General features: G+C 40.3%; 1 protein-coding gene across 8 annotated transcripts in view; it reads right to left on the reverse strand.

The window, feature by feature from the left end:
- Nucleotides 1–17,625, reverse strand: part of ECHDC1 (ethylmalonyl-CoA decarboxylase 1) — a 56,433-nt gene extending 38,808 nt beyond the window's left edge. The window contains exons 1-4 of one of the 8 annotated variants that reach the window (XM_043438942.1): nt 12,532–12,582; nt 7,966–8,013; nt 1,871–1,908; nt 1,214–1,435 (exon numbers count right to left, since the gene is read on the reverse strand). In XM_043438942.1, coding sequence (XP_043294877.1) covers nt 1,214–1,433 — 220 coding nt within the window. In that variant the 5' untranslated portion in view covers nt 1,434–1,435; nt 1,871–1,908; nt 7,966–8,013; nt 12,532–12,582. Of the gene's footprint in view, nt 1–1,213; nt 1,436–1,870; nt 1,909–7,965; nt 8,014–12,531; nt 12,667–17,324 lie in introns of those variants that run through there. The other 7 variants (XM_043438941.1, XM_043438939.1, XM_043438940.1 and 4 more) reach the window with 7 other exon arrangements.
- Between the last annotated feature and the right edge of the window lie 1,025 nt (nt 17,626–18,650).

An 18,650-nucleotide genomic window follows, 5' to 3' on the forward strand; every position in this document is an offset into this window, starting at 1 on the left:
ACTGTTGGCTCCTGACCTGCAATCAGGTTTCTCAGAGGCAGGTCGGTGGCTGGTTTCCATCTCCTTCAGAATTTTCCATAAGCTTCATTGTGATCCACACAGTCGAAGGCTTTGACGTAGTCAATAAAGCAGAAATAGATGTTTTTCTGGAACCCTCTTGCTTTTTTGATGATCGAGCAGATGTTGGCAATTTGATCTGTGGTTCCTCTGCCTTTTCTAAAAGCAGCTTGAACATCTGGAAGTTCACAGTTCACGTATTATAATTAGAGAAATGCAAATCAAAACAGCGAGGTATCACCTCACACTGGTCCGAATGGACCATCATGAAAAAACTACAAAAAATAAAGTTAGAGAGGGTATGGAGAAAAGGAAACCCTCTAGCACTGTTGGTGGGAATGTAAACTGGTACAGCCACTATGGAGCACAGTATGGAGATTCCTTAAAAAACTAGGAATAAAACTACATATGACCCAGCAATCGTACTACTGGGCATATACCCTGAGAAAACCAAAACTGAAAGAGACACATGTACCCCAATATCCACTGCAGCACTATTTACAATAGCTAGGATAGGGAAGCAACCTAGAAGCCCATCAATAGATGAATGGATAAAGAAGATGTGGTACATATATACAATGAAATATTACTGTCATAAAAAGGAATGCATTTGAGTCAGTTCTAATGAGATGGATGAACCTAGAGCCTAATATACAGAGTGAAGTCAGAAGGAGAAAAACAAGTATCATATATTAATACATATATAGAGAACAGACTTGTGGACACAGTAGGGGAAGGAGAAGCTGGGAGAAATTTAGAGAGTAGCATGGAATCATATACATTACCATACGTAAAACAGATAGCCAGTGGGAATTTTCTGTTTGATGCAGGGAGCTCAAACTAGTGTTGTGTGGCAACAGAGAGGGGATCAGGTGGGAGGTGAGAGGGGGGTTCAGGAGGAAGGAGAAATACGTATAACTATGACTGATTGATGTATGGCGGAAACCAACACAATATTATAACATAGTTATCCTCCAATTAAAAATAAATAAATTTTAAAAATATTCCTGGTTCATGTGACAACTTTTTGTTTTTTCATTTTCTACAAAGAGTACCATGACTTTCAAGAATTCTGTCTACAGAGTTTAAGGATAAAGATCACAGGATAGCAGGTTAGATTTGGCATCATTCTTTAACATAAGAAAGATCTCTATACCTGAGAAGGCATTCATTTTACTTGGATTGTTCAGCGTAAGAATGCCAATGCCATTGTTTTCCTTCTGAAGGTCAACAGATCCACCAGGAAACTGTTCAAGTTTTTTTTTCACTTCTTCTTCATGGAAGCCATGAGAAGTATTATAAAGTGACAATCCTATCTGATGCAGCAATTTTGTCTTTACAGGGTTAGGCGATGTCTTCAAAAGACTTCTTGCCATTTCTGGAAAAAAGAGAGAAGTATGCAGTAGTCTAGCTAAACAGACACTTTTCTAATATAATACATTAACAGGCTTTAGCGAGAGACCTTTCTGTTTACTGGAAGGACTTCCCTACTTCTCAAAGCACTCTAAGTACAAGATTGCTTCCCTTCTCCCAGCTTCTCAAACCAAAAAATTCACAAAGTACATTATTTCAGTACATCAGTGGGAGATGATGACATAGTTACAGGGCATTTACTGAAATCCAACACACTAGGAGGGTTTAGAAAACTGTTGCTATTCTGTAGTTAGCACCATCTCCTGCCTTCAGGGAGTCTTCTTCCATGATGGCAGTTCTTCTAACTCTAAATCTAAGAAAAAATTCAGTCCAAAAGTCCCTTTGGGAACAACCTCTAGGCAGAAATGCAACAGAGCAGTATTCTTGGTATTAACCTTACCTTCTGTAATGCTTTCACAGAAAAAGCTGGAAGGAGTCCTGAGGAAAATGGGGAAAGAAATAGGAACACATGTGTAAGGTTTCTGCATCCCCCAAAGTTCTGTCAACTCTTCTCATTTTATATATCTTTTTGTAAGTATTTTTGTTGACATAAAAAATACACTCAGAAATGATACAAATTATAAGTTACACTTAATGAATTTTCACAAGGCAAATACATTCAAGTAAATAGCACTCAGATCAAGAAACAGAACATGAACCTTACAAGGTCCACCATTCATGGTGCCACATTTTGGTCACGACTCCAAATAAGGATAACAACTATCTTGACTCCTAACACTCAAGATTAGTTGGCCTGCTATTGAACTTTATATAAATTAAAAAATATGGTATATATTCTTTTGTCTGGTTTCAACTATGATTGTGACACCTATTACTGTTATTATGTGTAATGAGATTCTAAATAGTCCATTCTTTTCATTGTTGCATTTCATTATGTGAATATACCACTATTCATCAATTCCAATGTAATTGACATTAAGGTTGTTTCTGGGTTTTGGCATTCTGGGCATTTGGCATACACCTGCTGTGAACATTTTAGTATCTGTCTTTTGGGTCAACACATATGCACTTCTCTTGGCTATATCTAAAAATAGAAGTACTGGATTAGGCAGCAGCTGGCTAAAACTGATTGTTAAACATTGAAGAATTTTGCAAGTTGTTTTTTTTTAAACCACTGATAGCTTGAAATTGTAAGAAATAAAAAAACTTAAAATAGTCCATTTTCAAGGGTGCTGGCTTTGGGTGGAAAAATTACTATCAGCCAAAGTTGCCCAACAGCTTACTGATGTAGTAACCATAAGGGTTATAAAACTGGAAAGTCCAGGCAAACAAAGGGAGGGTGGAATGTCTAGGATTTTCGTGGAGGCTCATTCTACTGGTGAATTCAAAACAGAAAAACAGGAATAGGTGCACAGAAAAGGAAGAAACAAGATGTTGGGGAGGGGTCAGCCCATAAACAGAGAGGGAACAAACCTAGGAAACGTCAGGGAAGACTGTTCACCCCACAGTTCTCAGCCAAGAAGGAACTGGGGGAAGGATTTGCATGCTAGGGGATAAAATTGCTTGTTTTAATAACACTGGGAATGCCTGCCCACCAGACACCAGATCTTGCAAGACCGTCATTAAAGCCTCTCTTCTAGCTGCACCTAGTGTCTCCAAGTCCATTCTTTCAGTCTGGGCCAGTGGGCTTTACTTCCCACAGAAATTACTCGTGGTGAACATATTAGCAAACTCTACGTATCAATCTCTCTCTCTTTCTCAAACTCACACACATCACACACACATTGCCATTTTCCATTTTCCAAGGACTGGTCATAATGATCACATCTGTTCATTTTTTCCACTTTAAGAGATACTGGCTACTAAGAGTTTTCATATCCACAGAGAGTGAACACTCCAGTTGCTCCATGATCTTATTAATCACTTGCTAATGTCTTTTTATTTTCTTTCTTTCCATTTTAGGCATTCTAGATAGTGGTACAGTCATTGTGGTATCACTTTGCATTTCTATGACATCTAATGAAGTGAAGTTCCATTTTCATATGCTAATCTGTTATTTGCATATCATCTTTTGTAAAGTGCCTCTTCCAAGTTTTTTTACCCATTTTTTCTATTTATTTATCTTTTATTCCAGCACAAGCTGGAATCAAGATTGCTGGGAGAAATATCAATATCGTCAGATATGCAGATGACACCACCCTTAGCGCAGAAAGTGAAGAAGAACTAAAGAGCCTCTTGATGAAAGTGAAAAAGGAGAGTGAGAAAGTTGGCTTAAAGCTTAACATTCAGAAAACTAAGATCATGGCATCTGGTCCCATCACTTCATGGGAAATAGATGGGGAAACAGTGAGAGACTTTATTTTGGGGGCTCCAGAATCACTACAGATGGTGATTGCAGCCATGAAATTAAAAGACGCTTACTCCTTGTAAGGAAAGTTATTACCAACCTAGACAGCATTTAAAAAGCAGAGACATTATTTTGTCAACAAAGGTCCGTCTAGTCAAGGCTATGGTTTTTCCAGTAGTCATGTATGGATGTGAGAGTTAGACTAGAAAGAAAGCTGAGTGCCAAAGAATTGATGCTTTTGAACTGTGGTGTTGGAGAAGACTCTTGAGAGTCCCTTGGACTGCAAGGAGATCCAACCAGTCCATCCTAAAGGAGATCAGTCCTGGATGTTCATTAGAAAGACTAATGTTGAAGCTGAAACTCCAATACTTTGGCCACCTGATGCAAAGAACTGACTCATTTGAAAAGACCCTGATGTTGGGAAAGATTGAGGACAGGAGGAGAAGGGACAACAGAGGATGAGATGGTTGGATGGCATCACCGACTCGATGGACATGAGTTTGGGTAGGCTCCGGGAGTTGGTGTTGGACAGGGAAGCCTGGCATGCTGCAGCTCATGGGGTCGCAGAGAGTTGGACACGACTGAGTGACTGCACTGAACTGAACTGAACCTTTTACTACTAACTTGTAGAAATTCTTTTATTCATTTGCCTATAGCTTTTATTAAAACTCTTAAGACAATAAATCCTGCATTTCCATCCCCACTGGAAATGTTATGCCTGTGTACTCCTAAATCAAACAAAAATCAACTTCCTTGTTCCTTACCTCTAGATGTACCACAGGCTTCTCAAAATCAGTTTAAACCTGAACTCACACTACTAAAACCTGTAACTACTTTATTCCTTCCCTTAACTATATGTAGTATCAACAACACAGAAAGCCAGAGTAGAAAACCCAATCTCCTCCCCCTCCTTCATTTCTCATGTGCAATCTATCTTTTTTATTTTTCCAATCCTTTATTTCCCCTACAACAAAGTTCAAACCTATGTCTCTGGATTAATACAATGGCCACCATTAGTTTCACATTACTCCTTAAAATCAGAGCTATCTTTCTACTGTATGCTCTTAAAAGCACAAATCTACAAATACATTTTCAAAGAAATTGAAAAGATTTAAAATAGGGTGACTTCTCAGGACTTGAGCATGAACCTAAAAAATGAAGAAGAAATAAAGTGATAAAGGTTGATAAACTTAAGTCTATGGGAAATGAAAGGTGAAGTTCAAAAATATACTAATTAAAATATGAAATAGCTATGAAAAAATAAAGGATTTTAAAGGCTTTCTAAATTATTGACTAAATGTAAATATCAAGTTTTCTCAAGATTCTCTTAGCTAGCAGAGGAAATCTACACTAAAAATTTCAGGAGCTGTTGAGAAATGACAAGCAATGGGGCTAGAAACAAATTAAGAGAGCAAACAAAGCTTATATTCTAATGCCTATATGTTATATATACATCATATATATTAGGGGAACCACTGCCCAAAACCACCTACCCTGGCCAGGGTTGACAGTAACCACTTGCATGAGTTATCTTACAACAGGAGACCTTGGTAGGGAACACGGAAGCTACCACCAACTGGAAGAACTCGGGAAAAGTCAAAAGTAGTGAGACACCAATTCATATGTCCTGCCAACCTCCCAGCATCCTTCTCGCTGGAATCCATCTTGGCTGAACAATGCACAGGCCACCAGGAAGGAACCTGAGTCAGAATGATTAGCCAGAGACAACCCAGAAACTACCTCCATTACCATAAAACCCAACACTGCAAGCCACATGGCAGAGCAGTTCTGGGTTCCCTTACCCTGCTGCTCTTCACCTGGGGGCCACTTCCCAGTGAAGTCTCTTGCTTTGTCAACACATTTATCTTCTGGAACAATTCACTTCTAAGTGTTAGACATGCAGCGCCTACTCTTGGACCCTGTAAGGCATCTCCCTTCCTGCAGACCCTTTCCTGCAACATACATAAGCTCACAACTCCAGCCACGTGCATAAAAAAATCCATCTCGACCCCAAACACTGTTCTTTCTCTTTCATCTCCCCTTTCACTATCCCCAGATTCAAGCTCAGTGATCAATGTTTGTGGGAAAAGTAAAGAAACAGATGAAAATACTGTACATCATTTCAAAATGAGTTTGGAAGCCTTTTTGCTTTTTTGAAGATAAAATCTGAGAAACATACACAACTACTAGATTAGCAATTAAGATAAATCTTTAAAAACAGGACAGGATTCTTTATTGGATTATTTAAAGTAGACAATAGTTTCATTCTAAGAATAAAAAATGGGTTGAAGAATTCTGTGCATAAGAGCCATTAAGTAAATTACACACTACATGTAGGTTTTTATAGTCAAGAAATTCATAGGACTGGGATCCTAGTATATAAACACATGTGCATATGATAAGATATATTTGGTAAGACATAATTGATAACAGTTCAATGGAAATTAACTGAGTTCTTATTAGTCATCTCCCCTTTATTAACTAGCTATTTCAGGAGGAAAAAAAAATTTTACCCTCAACAAATTTTCAGTTTTATCAAAGAAACGAAGTATGTACACATTAAGCAAAATTAACTCAATTCTCTAATTGAAAACAGAACAAAATTCTTCCTTTTATTAAGCTTTATTCAGTTCAGTTCAGTCGCTCAGTCGTGTCCGACTCTGCAACCCCATGAATCGCAGCACGCCAGGCCTCCCTGTCCATCACAAACTCCTGGAGTTTACTCAAACCCATGTCCATCGAGTCGGTGATGCCATCCAGCCATCTCATCCTCTGTCATCCCCTTCTCCTCCTGCCCCCAATCGCTCCCAGCATCAGGGTCTTTTCCAAAGAGCCAACTCTTCACATGAGGTGGCCAAAGTGCTGGAGTTTCAGCTTCAGCATCGGTCCTTCCAATGAACACGCAGGACTGATCTCCTTTAGGATGGACTGGTTGGATCTCCTTGCAGTCCAAGGGACTCTCAGGAGTCTTCTCCAATACCACAGTTCAAAAGCATCAATTTTTCGGCGCTCAGCCTTCTTCACAGTCCAACTCTCACATCCATACATGACCACTGGAAAAACCATAGCCTTGACTAGACGGACCTTTATAGGCAAAGTAATATCTCTGCTTTTTAATATGCTATCTAGGTTGGTCATAACTTTCCTTTCAAGGAGTGAAAGTGAAGTTGCTCAGTCGTGTCTGACTCTTTGCGACCCTGTGGACTATGGCCCACCAGGCTCCTCCTGGCTCACCAGGCTCCTCCATCCATGGGATTTCCCAGGCAAGAATACTGGAGTGGGTTGCCATTTCCTTCTCCAGGGGATCTTCCCGACCCAGAGATCGAACCCAGGTCTCCCGCATTGTAAGCGTCTTTTAATTTCATGGCTACAATCACCATCTGTAGTGATTCTGGAGCCCCCAAAATAAAGTCTGTCACTGTTTCCCCATCTATTTCCCATGAAGTGATGGGATCAGATGCCATGATCTTAATTTTCTGAATGTTGAGCTTTAAGCCAACTTTTTCACTCTCCTCTTTCACTTTCATCAAGAGACTCTTTAGTTCTTCACTTTCTGCCCTAAGGGTGGTGTCATCTGCATATCTGAGGATATTGATATTTCTCCCAGCAATCTTGATTCCAGCTTGTACTTCTTCCAGCCCAGCGTTCCTCAAGATGTACTCTGCATATAAGTTAAATAAGCAGGGTGACAATATACAGCCTTGACGTACTCCTAAGCTTTATTAGAGACTTGATTTTTTTTCCTCTCTTCACCAGTAAACTTTTATCATGAAGTCTAAGAATTTTCTGTAGGCAGAAAGGGACCTGAAGATACTAAATCAATGCACAGGATTATGATATTTTATTTCCCTTCATTCTTTCCAAGTTTTCACATTTTAAGCAGTAGTAGAACAAAAATTAAGCAACATCCTAATTTGCTGGGGAGTAACGAAAAAGTAAACTCAGATTAGCTTTTCTCTACAATGTCTTGTAGATACCAAATACTGTAGAGACCAAAATACTGGCAGAGGTGGCTACCTTTAAGAAACTCTCATCTTACATACTTTCAGAGTATCAGTTCTTCACCTATCTATTTTAGCACTAACCAATTAGAACGAAAATGATACAGCCCCACTCCCCTTCCAAAACAATCTAGGAAAACAGGAAACAAGACCCACACTTCCATTTCACAAGTAATGAAAGCTTACCTATGTGTGAAGCTTTCCTCTAGGGAGTCACCTACTTACTGTCAAATTCTGAAACAACAGGAGAGATCTCAAAGTTCTTACTCTTTTTCTCCAAATAAATACATATATTTTTATAGCAGAATATTAATTTATTAAAAAGCTTTAAAACTTGAGGCATCACTTCAAGTAATTAAATAGCTGCCCACAATCACAAATCTTTTGAAATATGTATCTGATGAAATAACAATATTTATGTTATGAGACCATGACATGATTATTCCTAAATTACTTCTATAAAAGACTACTGTCTTAAATTTGAAATCAGGTTTTATTACTGTGGCTAGAATTAAAATAAACGTAGACATGAAGAAACCTAACCTAAGATACTTTTGAAAAAGTTAGGTTTCAGAATGAGCGTGTTGTATTTCTTAACCTAGACAATGGATACACAGGTATTTATTTTTCTTGTTGCTGTTCTTTAAACTCTTTTTATGCTTTTTTAACTATGGGCAAGTATGCCACATTTCTCATTAAACTTTTTTCTTATTAAAGGATACCATTTCTTTTTTTTTTCTTCCCGACTCAAGACTCCAGTTCGCATCACCCGCTAAAGGATAACATTTCCAATTTGGAATGGAGAGGTATCTCTGCCTTTGCCAATAATCTCTCCCAATCTTCTAAAACACCAATTTCAAAACTAATTTTTCTAAGTATTCTGTTTTTTTGCATAGAAGATATTTAATAAAGAACACAAATATTGCTATATTGCTACAGGTGGCCACATAGGTATCTGGAGTCTCTGGCAATTCTGAAAACTAAGAAGTGTCCTCGTTAAAGGTAATAACATTTCTTAAAACTTGATGTATGACCAGAAACCAGGTAAGAAAGAATCAGAGACGCTCCTGCCTCCAGTAAATTATAATGACTCATAATCACGCTCCTGCCTCCAGTAAATTAAAAAACTCCTATCAGCAGGGACCACGTCTTATTCAAGGTTTTAGCACACAGAGTTTTTACATTTAACATTTGTGGTACTAAATGATACCTAATGTGGTTATTACTGTATAGGGATTACTATAGTTCTTGTTATTGTTGTATGCTCAGTCGTGTCCAACTCTTTGTGACCCATGGACTGTTAGCCCTCCAGGCTCCTCTGTTCATGGAATTTTCCAAGCAAGAATACTGAAGTGGGTTGCCATTTCCTCCTCCAGGGAATCTTGCCCACCCAGGGACCAAACCTGCATCTCCTGCACTGGCAGGGGATTCTTCACCCCTAGAGCCACCTAGACCTAACCATCATTTCCCAAACTAAATAAAAGATCTCTATTTGCCAGACAGAAAAAGTTTATTTCACTGTGGGGATTCTAGGAATTCCAAGTCCAGAATATGTAGCTCCAAGTGCTTAAGGGTATTATAGTCAGCCAGAGAAGAAGGTCTCCTTTTCACTGGCCCCTGGTCAGTTTGATGCAGAACCACCACTCCACTATCATTCCCAGCTTAGGAGTCCCTACCGCTCTTCACAAGAAGGACAAGAGCTGTGGGTTTGATTTTTTTTTTTCCCAGGTATACAAATCAGGTTTGCATACAACACAATCTCTACCAGATCATTAATAAAAATACTGACTTTTTTTAAGAAATGAGGTTAAGTTATAGATAATAAGACATTACCTACTTATAATGTCTGTGGTTAGTGGTTCACATTTTACAAGGATTTGGTTAGTAGTGTACTTCATACTTTAACTATATAACAGATTTCTCTCACAAGGGCTAGAGCGAGGCAGTTACATTCTCTGACTTTCTCAGAATCAGAGGCATTTTACCCAGGGAGTACTGAGGCTAAGACCTAGTAACTGTCAGTGGGAAACGTAAGTGGAGAACCCATGACTTCATCTACTTTCCCCTACTTTCCCTGGTCCTTCTTCCAAAGAACGAAACTATTGGTTTTGAGCCAAGATAAGTAATTCAGTCACAGCACTACAGCTCTCTGTAGAAGGCAACAACGTGAAACTATTTCCACTGGTACTGCTGCCACTTTGGATTTTCTTTGTTCTGATTTCCCTTCTTTCCTCCTTTTCATCTCTACTGCCTTCTCTCTCACGCTCCCCTGCCTCTCAGCTTATGTGGGACATGGAACGAGGGGCTGCCTTTATCTTGGGAAAGCGTTTGAAGAAGATTAAAGCTGTAGGGCTCAGGGTTCCTTAGGCCTGCTTCTAGTCTAGGAAAAATAAGCTCTCAAGGTCACTGGCCAGATCAGTTCACAAAACTGAGAGGCCTACACAGAGAGAGCCAAACACAACATGACCAAGCTGGCTTTTGCCTACAATGTGCTCTCTGCATGTTTTGCCCCTAGTGGTAAGTCATGTATAGAAGAGACCATTAAACGGAAAATTCATTTCAGGGTGAGGTCTTTTTCATGTTGACTGTGACTTTAATGTAAGAGAACTATGCCAAAGAAACTTGATGAGAACTTAGATGGCTATTTAAAAAAAGAAAAAAGGTGCCTATGTTTTCCATAGTATTCTGTTTAGGGAAAATAAAGAGTTAAACTAGAAAATAAGAAGGAATAAGACTTGTAAAATCATTAGCATTTTTAATTATTATAAAGAGATTATAGAATCAATAAACAACATATCTTTTCTCATTGTAAGGAGTATGTCTGTTTTGTCTTCACAAACAGACCCCACCACCACCTCCAATGAGGCTTCCCAGGTGGCGCCAGTGGTAAAGGAATTCACCTGCCAATGCAGGAGATTAAGAGACGCAGGGTCGGAAGATCCCCTGGAGAAGGAAATGGCAACCCACTCCAGTATTCTTGTCTGGAGAATCCCATGGACAGAGGAGCCTGCTGGGATACAGCCCATAGTGTTGTAAAGAGTCAGACACAACTAAAGTGACTTAGCATGGCACCTCGCTCCAATATCCAAAACAAGGGCAATCAGTATAGACATCATCAGATCTGTACCTCTTTACACTTAAATCAGTACCAAATTTAAACATTATGTCACTAATATTTTTGCCTCATTGGACATGATTTTTCCATGGAATCCTCATAATAAAAACCTCATGGATGCTTTTCTCTATTGATTCCATTTTTTTTTTTTTTTTTTTGCCTCCCAAACTCCTGCCCTCCTTCCACTAACTCTCCCTTCTTTCCTCTCCTCATAGCCCCTTGTCTGTGGCAGAGAGTAGTACCTGAGAAACTCAAGGACATTGCTAAGCCTCTCAAGTTTGCTAACCCCAAGATTAGGGGTCCAATCCTTGACACTGGATAAGAGCCTATTATGAATACTTTCTGGAGAATGGCAAAGCAACCCACTTCAGTATCTTGCCTGGAGAATCCCCATGGACAAAGGAGTCTGACAGGCTACAGTCCTTGGGGTTGCAGAGAATTGGACACGACTGAACAACTTACCACTTATTACATGGATCAGTTCAGTTCAGTCACTCAGTCATGTCTGACTCTTCACAACCCCATGGACTGTAGCCTGTCAGGGTTGCTAACTCGTCTGGCTGTTGCTTTACTGCCCTACCACAGCAGATTCAGCCCAGCTGAACAAGCTTACAATCACGCCATCGGAAAGTGGAAAGAGAAGAGAGCAGAGATCAAAGGTTTCACTCTCTCCATGTTTTCTAACTTTTTCAAAGGCAAACAAGCTCCCCTCCCCACACAGAGACTAAGCTCTCAGTTCTCTTAGAAGCTGTAACCTGATTCATCAGGTGCTGGAAATATCCAGAAAGTAAACACAAACACATACTGAGCAAGAAAACAATAAGCATAAGGCAGGGAGTAAACAACAAAAAATCAGAACTATTCCACTTCAGACTGTCAGCATATGACCGGTTTTCGGCATCTGAATTTGGTTTTAGGCTCTCATTAATTAACACTACACTTCTCTGGTGGCTCAGACGGTAAAGCGTCTGCCTACAATGCAGGAGACCCAGGTTCGACCCCTGGGTCAGGAAGATCCTCTGGAGAAGGAAATGGCAACCCGCTCCAGTACTCTTCCTGAAAAATCCCATGGACGGAGAAGCGTGGTAGGCTATAGTCCATGGGGTCACAAAGAGTCAGACACGACTGAACGACTTCACTTTCTTTCTTTCTTAATTAACCTACCTTTCAAGTTTCACTACTTGAGCTGAACACTACCATGTATGTAGTGAGTATGCCACACATACCTTTTTTCCTCCCGGCCAAAATGAACTTCTTCCAGTTTTTCATATCCTTCAGGTGTTCTATTCATTCCAACCCTCTGAGTATGTGATTCCCCATTACACTTTTTTCTTCCTCAAAGCAACTCCAAATCAACTCCTCTAATACTCTCAACTACACAAAATACTCTGTCTGCTCTCACAATGCTTAGATCCTTCCTTAACCCTCACTCACACTTTGCTGTAACTACTTTAACCAAATCTTCCCACTAGATTTAGCTGCAAGAGGACATTTGCAATGTTTGGTACAGTACTTGACAAATATTTGCCAATAACAATTTGGTACACAAGGCTTGAGAATCCACAACACGAGACAAGGCAAAAGAATCTGTCCACAAGTCAACTCTACCTACCCTGTTCATTAATCCCACCACTCACCTTTCTCTGCAAGCTGGTCTCTCTTCTTGGAATGCTGATCACTGCCAACTCACCAGCTACCTAAGATCTACTTATCTTTCAGGTCAGACCAATAAAATATCAAGAAAAGATCGGCTGTTTTATTACTATGCTCCTCCCTCCCCCAGCTGATTTCACAATTACATGTATGTGTGCAGCATTAAAAGAATTGTGGAGGCTCAAAAAGAATACTAGAATGAAAGAACATTTACCAAAAGCAAGCTATTCATTTTTGTTGTTGAAAAGCTGCCTGCACGAAATGAATGATGCAAATTTTACTTAAGCAAGATAATTAACATGGGCAGTGAGGACAATTATAGAGTTCCCAGAGAACGTTACCAACTGTTGAAATCAATTTCTAGGCACAAAATTAATTTATAAAAAGAGTTCCATTTAATTGGTCTAAAAATGTTACTTATATAAATTATCAGAAATATAAGAGCAATTCACACGAATGCTTTTGTGGTTCATGTGATAGTTTAAATTTGTTAGTCTAATTGAAATAGGCATGTCTTGAGTCATCAGCACTGAATATACTTTTATTTCACATGAGTTTACTAGTCAGATATTCACATTATCTCTGCTGCAAATCTGTCAGAAAAAAAAATTGCTTGAGATGATGGCTGACTTTGTCTAATGAATCATTAAGTTTTTGTGAGTAAAACTTAATAACATAATAAAAACTTAATAACAAAAAAAACTTAGTAACAATAAACATAAATATTGGGAACAAATAATTCAGATAGATGAAAATGGGATAAGAGTTTTTAGGTGCAACAGTTATATTTTACGATACATGTACTTAAAAATGGCATACTGAAATCTTTTGGGGTTACTTAAAATGTCAGAGTTTTGCTAAGATAAATTACATGATTGACTAGAATTGTTTTTATCATACACACTAATTTCTCAGCTACATGTGTCTTTTTTAAATGCTTCTGTTTCATCCTTTGTCTCTGCTTTTAATAGGCTGTCTAGACTAGTCATAGATTTTCTTCCAAGGAGCAATCATCTTTTAATTTCATGGCTGCAGTCACCATCTACAGTGACTTTGGAGCCCAAAAAAATAAAGTCTCTCACTGTTTCCATTGTTTCCCCATCTATTTGCCATGAAGTGATGGGACTGGATGCTATGATCTTAGTTTTTTGAATGTTGAGTTTTAAGCCAGCCTTTTCACTCTCCTCTTTCACTTTCATCAAGAGGCTCTTTAGTTCTTCCTCGCTTTCTGCCATAAGTGTGGTGTCATCTGCATAAATGAGGTTACTGATATTCCTCCCAAAAATCTTGATTCTAGCTTGTGCTTCATCCAGCCCAGCATTTCTCATGATGTACTCTGCAAATAAGTTAAATAAGTAGGCTGACAATATACAGCCATGGTTTTAAAGATGTGGTCACAGAAATGACCAAATAGACTTGTTGATTACATTAAATTGAACCTTCATCTTTAATTAGTACTATTTTTAAGTCTTTTGTCATTTATAGACAGTTATTGTTTATACTCTGAGGCTTCGGCAAATGTGTTTATCTTCAAAGAAATTCATGTAAAAGATCCTGACAAATATTCTAGGATGAAATTGTTAGATAATTTTAAAATACTGCACAGAACTGGATGTAAAGGACCCTTTTTCCCCCTCTCCTTTAAGAAAATGTATCTTTACAACAAGGGTTAAAACATTTATTTTTTTTTCCTCCCTTTCTGATCCCTCCAGAATTTAAAAACCCAAGTATTTTTTTTTTCATGACAATATGTATATTTGCATAAATTCACTGGGAATCTGTTCTCGTCATAACAAGACACCACTGGAAATACTGGCTATATTACCATGGCTTTGGCTGTATTATATTCAAGAAAGGTGTACATAGACTCAGATATGACCAGGCAGCTTTATGGACCTACTCAAGAAAAATAAATAAATAAATTGGCCGGGTACCTTGTTTACAAGGTTCAAGCAAAACAATTTTGAAAAAGAACTTACATGATCAGTCACTATTCTCATTTCATTTATGTAAATAATCAAACCAAGTTCAATACCAACAAGTTAGTTTTACTATGATTGTCTATAATAAAAGGATAATCATGGAGAAAGAAATCATGTTTTCACTTACACAGATATTAAATTCCAGTCCTACCAGTGACCTTCAAGGTTTTGTTACATACCTATATGCTGGACTGGATCCCAAATTCTTCTGCTGTTGTTGTTCAGCCATGTCTGACTCTTTGCGACCCCATGTACTGCAGCACACCAGGCTTTTCTGTCCTTCACTATCTCCCAGAGTTTGCTTAAACTCATGTCCATTGAGTCGGTGATGGAACCCAACCATCTCAACTTCTGTTGCCCCATTCTCATCCTGTCCTCAGTCTTTCCTAGAATCAGGGTCTTTTCCAATGAGCCAGCTCTTGGGATCAGGTGGCCAAAGTAACTCTTTGGTCAAATATTTTTACTATCTTTAAATGTCTGGCTACTCCTCTTCAAACTAATGTTTTCAATTTTCTTCCACTTTTCTGGTTTGAAATCAGTAAGAAAAAAGACTGCTCTTGAATTTCCTTGGAACGGTCTATAGCAGGTCCTCCTCACAACCTGGCAGGTAACCAAACTTCAGGGACTTGAAACTTGAGTACACATCTCACAGCTAAAGAAGACTTCACCTGACACATGGTCCTATAAAAACACTGGAAACATCCAAATCAAACTGACTAGAAAGAGAAGCAGCTAATAACTGAGGCAGACAGCTTTCCAAAGATGACCTGACCAGACTTGTATACCCTTTTGGTCACTGTTGCTTTTCTCTTTCTCTCTTTCACGGAAAGACAATACCCTTATTGGTACTTCTCAAATTATTGCAAAAGGGGACAACCTCTTCTTTTGATTATGGTCTTTCAGAATCCCCATGACAAATTAATCTTTTCACTTGCTTTTTTTTTTTCTTTTTTTTAAAGAGTTAGAAGGTTCAGAATTCACTTAAGCTTTTCCTTGTCTGGACTATTAACTATTTCTGGATTCTTATCTAGAGTCATGGTTTCTGAATTTGCAACCTTATAGCCTGTATTACTGGGTAATACATTTGGTTCTGAACAGTTCTTTCGAAATAACAATACTATTTTAATGGCCTTCCCAGGTGGTGTTAGTAGTAAAGAACCTGCCAGTGAAGGAGATGTAAGAGATGTGGGTTAGATCCCTGGGTCGGGAAGACCCCCTGGGAGTAGGGCATGGCAACCCACTCCAGTGTTCTTGTCAGGAGAATCCTACAGACAGAAGAACCTGCCAGGCTACAGTCGATAGGGTCGCAAAGAGTCAAAGACAACTCAAATGAATTAGTATGCATGCATGGTCACCCTGAGTGGGAACTTCCAGGAAGCATACCTGACACCAGATTTGCCTCAGTGGGATGAGCCTTTTTTCCCTTGGGTTCAAGTAAATGTCAGAGAAAACATGATTAGAGAAGCAGAAACTCAACTGCATAGAAGAATCAGAGAGAAAGACCACTTGCAACAGGGTCACCTGACACTCCCCCTTCTCCAACATGATTTCTTTTATTGGCTACTCTCAGGCTTACGGTCCTAGTTTAGAACTACATCATACAATTTGGTTCTAAACTTTTATTTATAATTCTGCTTTGTGTAACTATTTTACGTTCTGTATTTTGCTGCCTGTCAAATCTTTGTAAAACCAGTTTGTCCAACAAGGTGATGGTTGCTCCACATTTCAAAATGATCAGAACGCTCTCTAACGCTTAAGATCTTAAGATTAGACCGCAATTTCTCCCTTCTACTCCTCCTTAGGTTTCCTCAGTAGGTTTCCAATCGGTGCACTTTCCTCTCCCAGGTGGGGTGCAAAGTGGACCAAGAAGTCTTTCTTGGCACCAAGGGACAAGGGCCACTGAAACTGGAAAACCTGACTCTTCATCAGCGATGCTTTCAGAGAAAAGTACAAAACGTCAAACTGAATAAAGAAAACATCATTTTAAATAGTTGGAAGGACACACTACCAAAGGAGGCATCAATTCTCCTTGTTAATTACATGCTCCACCAAGAGAGCATCATTTACAGACCCACTAGAAGGGGACATTTCCTGTGTACCTAGCTACTTAGCCTATGAGAAACCATCACCACCTGAATTCTCACCTCAACCCAGAACTTTCTTCAAAGCAACTCCTGCCAACTTCCTCCTCCTTCTCTTTAACATAATGGGCGTCTTCTTTGTTGAACTTATCTATGACTTTTTCTACAGTTCGCTTGTCCCAACTCCAAATCCTTGGCTACTCCCAATTTAGTCCAATTTGCTGGTAAAAGAACTGGCTGTTTTATTTTTTATCGTGAAAGCTTCATGCCTTCCACTTTATTTTGCATTTCTCCAAAAGGAGGCTGCCCACTTCATGGAAGTGTGAACTTAAATGTATCACCTAAATTATCTTCTTCCGTCTTTATTATTTTTTTTTTAACACTACTGAGAAAGATTGAGGACAAGAGGAGAAGGCGGCGACAGAGGATGACATGGTTAGATAGCATCACAAACTCAAACGGACATGAAATTGTGCAAACGCAAGGAGATACTAAAGGACCGGAAAGCCCGGTGTGCTGCAGTTTCACAGGGTCCCAGAGAGTCCGACACGACTTAGCCACTGAACAACAACAACTGAGTACAGGAATTGGAAAGTGTTCAGCATTTAAATGAAATTTAAATAAATAAATTCAGCACTGAAATCACGCGTCTCTATCCTTTGGAAAATGTCGACATCAGCTATTTCTTCACCTTCACAGGAAAGTTACACTGACCTTTCCCCATCACCTTCGTTCACCTGAGAAAACGCTCTGCGTCGCTCTGCACGGCGTCCCTCTGCCCAGCACAGGGCAGTGGGCCTGCGGCCCGGCCTCACACGGACCGCGCCGCCGAAGCCCCGCGGGTCGCCGTCTGGAATTCCAGTGAAGAAGCGCTAAAGTCCATTACACAGCGACTGCTAGGGTTCGCCAAGACATGCTCCTTAAAGTGCAGCCCCGGCAGCCAGACCGCAGCCACACGGCCCTGAAGACCGCACTGGAGACGACATCCCCTTCCGCCCCTCCGCGCCCCTCTACCGCCCCGTCGCGCCCCTCTTCCGCCCCAACGTGCCCCTCTTCCGCTCCGCCCGGCTCCCCTTCCGCTTCCCCGCCCCGCCCCCGCCGCGCTGGCAGCCCTTCCTCTGGCCAGTGGCGAACCAGTTCGTGTCTTAACGTGTCTGCTTCTTGTCTGGGCGCCTGGCTTTTCCGCTCCTGGGAGGGCACCCCAGACCCAGGAGCCCGGCCCCCGACGCGGAGCGCCCCGCTCTCTGCCAGGTGCCCGCAGGTGCTCGTGTATTCGGAAAGCCGGTCCCTGGTCCCGAGCTTCGCTACGCAGGGCTGGGGCCCCGAAGCTCTGAAATCCTGCAGTCCTGCCTTTTTTCAGGCTTCCATGTAAACGTGGAGGAGAAGGAACACAGTTCAGAATTTCCAAAGGGGAGGGAAGAGAAGTTACCAAGGCTGTACCTTCTTAAACATCTCTTCTGCGTTCTTGAGCAGAAAGAGGTTTTTTTGTTGATTTGTTAAAGACTGAGCATACGTACCACATGTGATGAAGGTATTGTGTGTGTCTGTGTGTCTGTATTAGTCGCTCAATCATGTCCGACTCTTTGCAACCCATGGACTGTAGCCTGCCAGGCTCCTCTGTCCATCTAATTCTCTAGGCTAGAATACTGGAATCGGTTGCCATTCCCTTCTCCAGAGCATCTTCTGGACCCAGGGGATCAAACCTGAGTCTCTTGCACTGAAGGAAGATTCTTGATCGTCTGAGCCACCAGGAAGCTTCATTATGCTGCTCAGTTCAGTCCAGTCGCTCAGTCCTCTCTGACTCTTTGAGAACCCATGGACTGCAGCAGGCCAGGCCTCCTTGTCCATCACCAACTCCCTGAGCTTACTCAGACTCGTGTCCATTGAGTCGGTGATGCCATTCAACCTTCTCATCCTCTGTTGTCCCATTCTCCTCCCACCTTCAATCTTTCCCAGCATCAGGGTCTTTTCCAGTGAGTCAGTTCTTCCCATTAGGTGGTCAAAGTATTGGAGTTTCAGCTTCAGCATCAGTCCTTCGAA

The sequence above is a fragment of the Cervus canadensis genome, chromosome 20 (genome assembly GCF_019320065.1).
Source record: "Cervus canadensis isolate Bull #8, Minnesota chromosome 20, ASM1932006v1, whole genome shotgun sequence".
Classification (NCBI taxonomy): domain Eukaryota; kingdom Metazoa; phylum Chordata; class Mammalia; order Artiodactyla; family Cervidae; genus Cervus; species Cervus canadensis.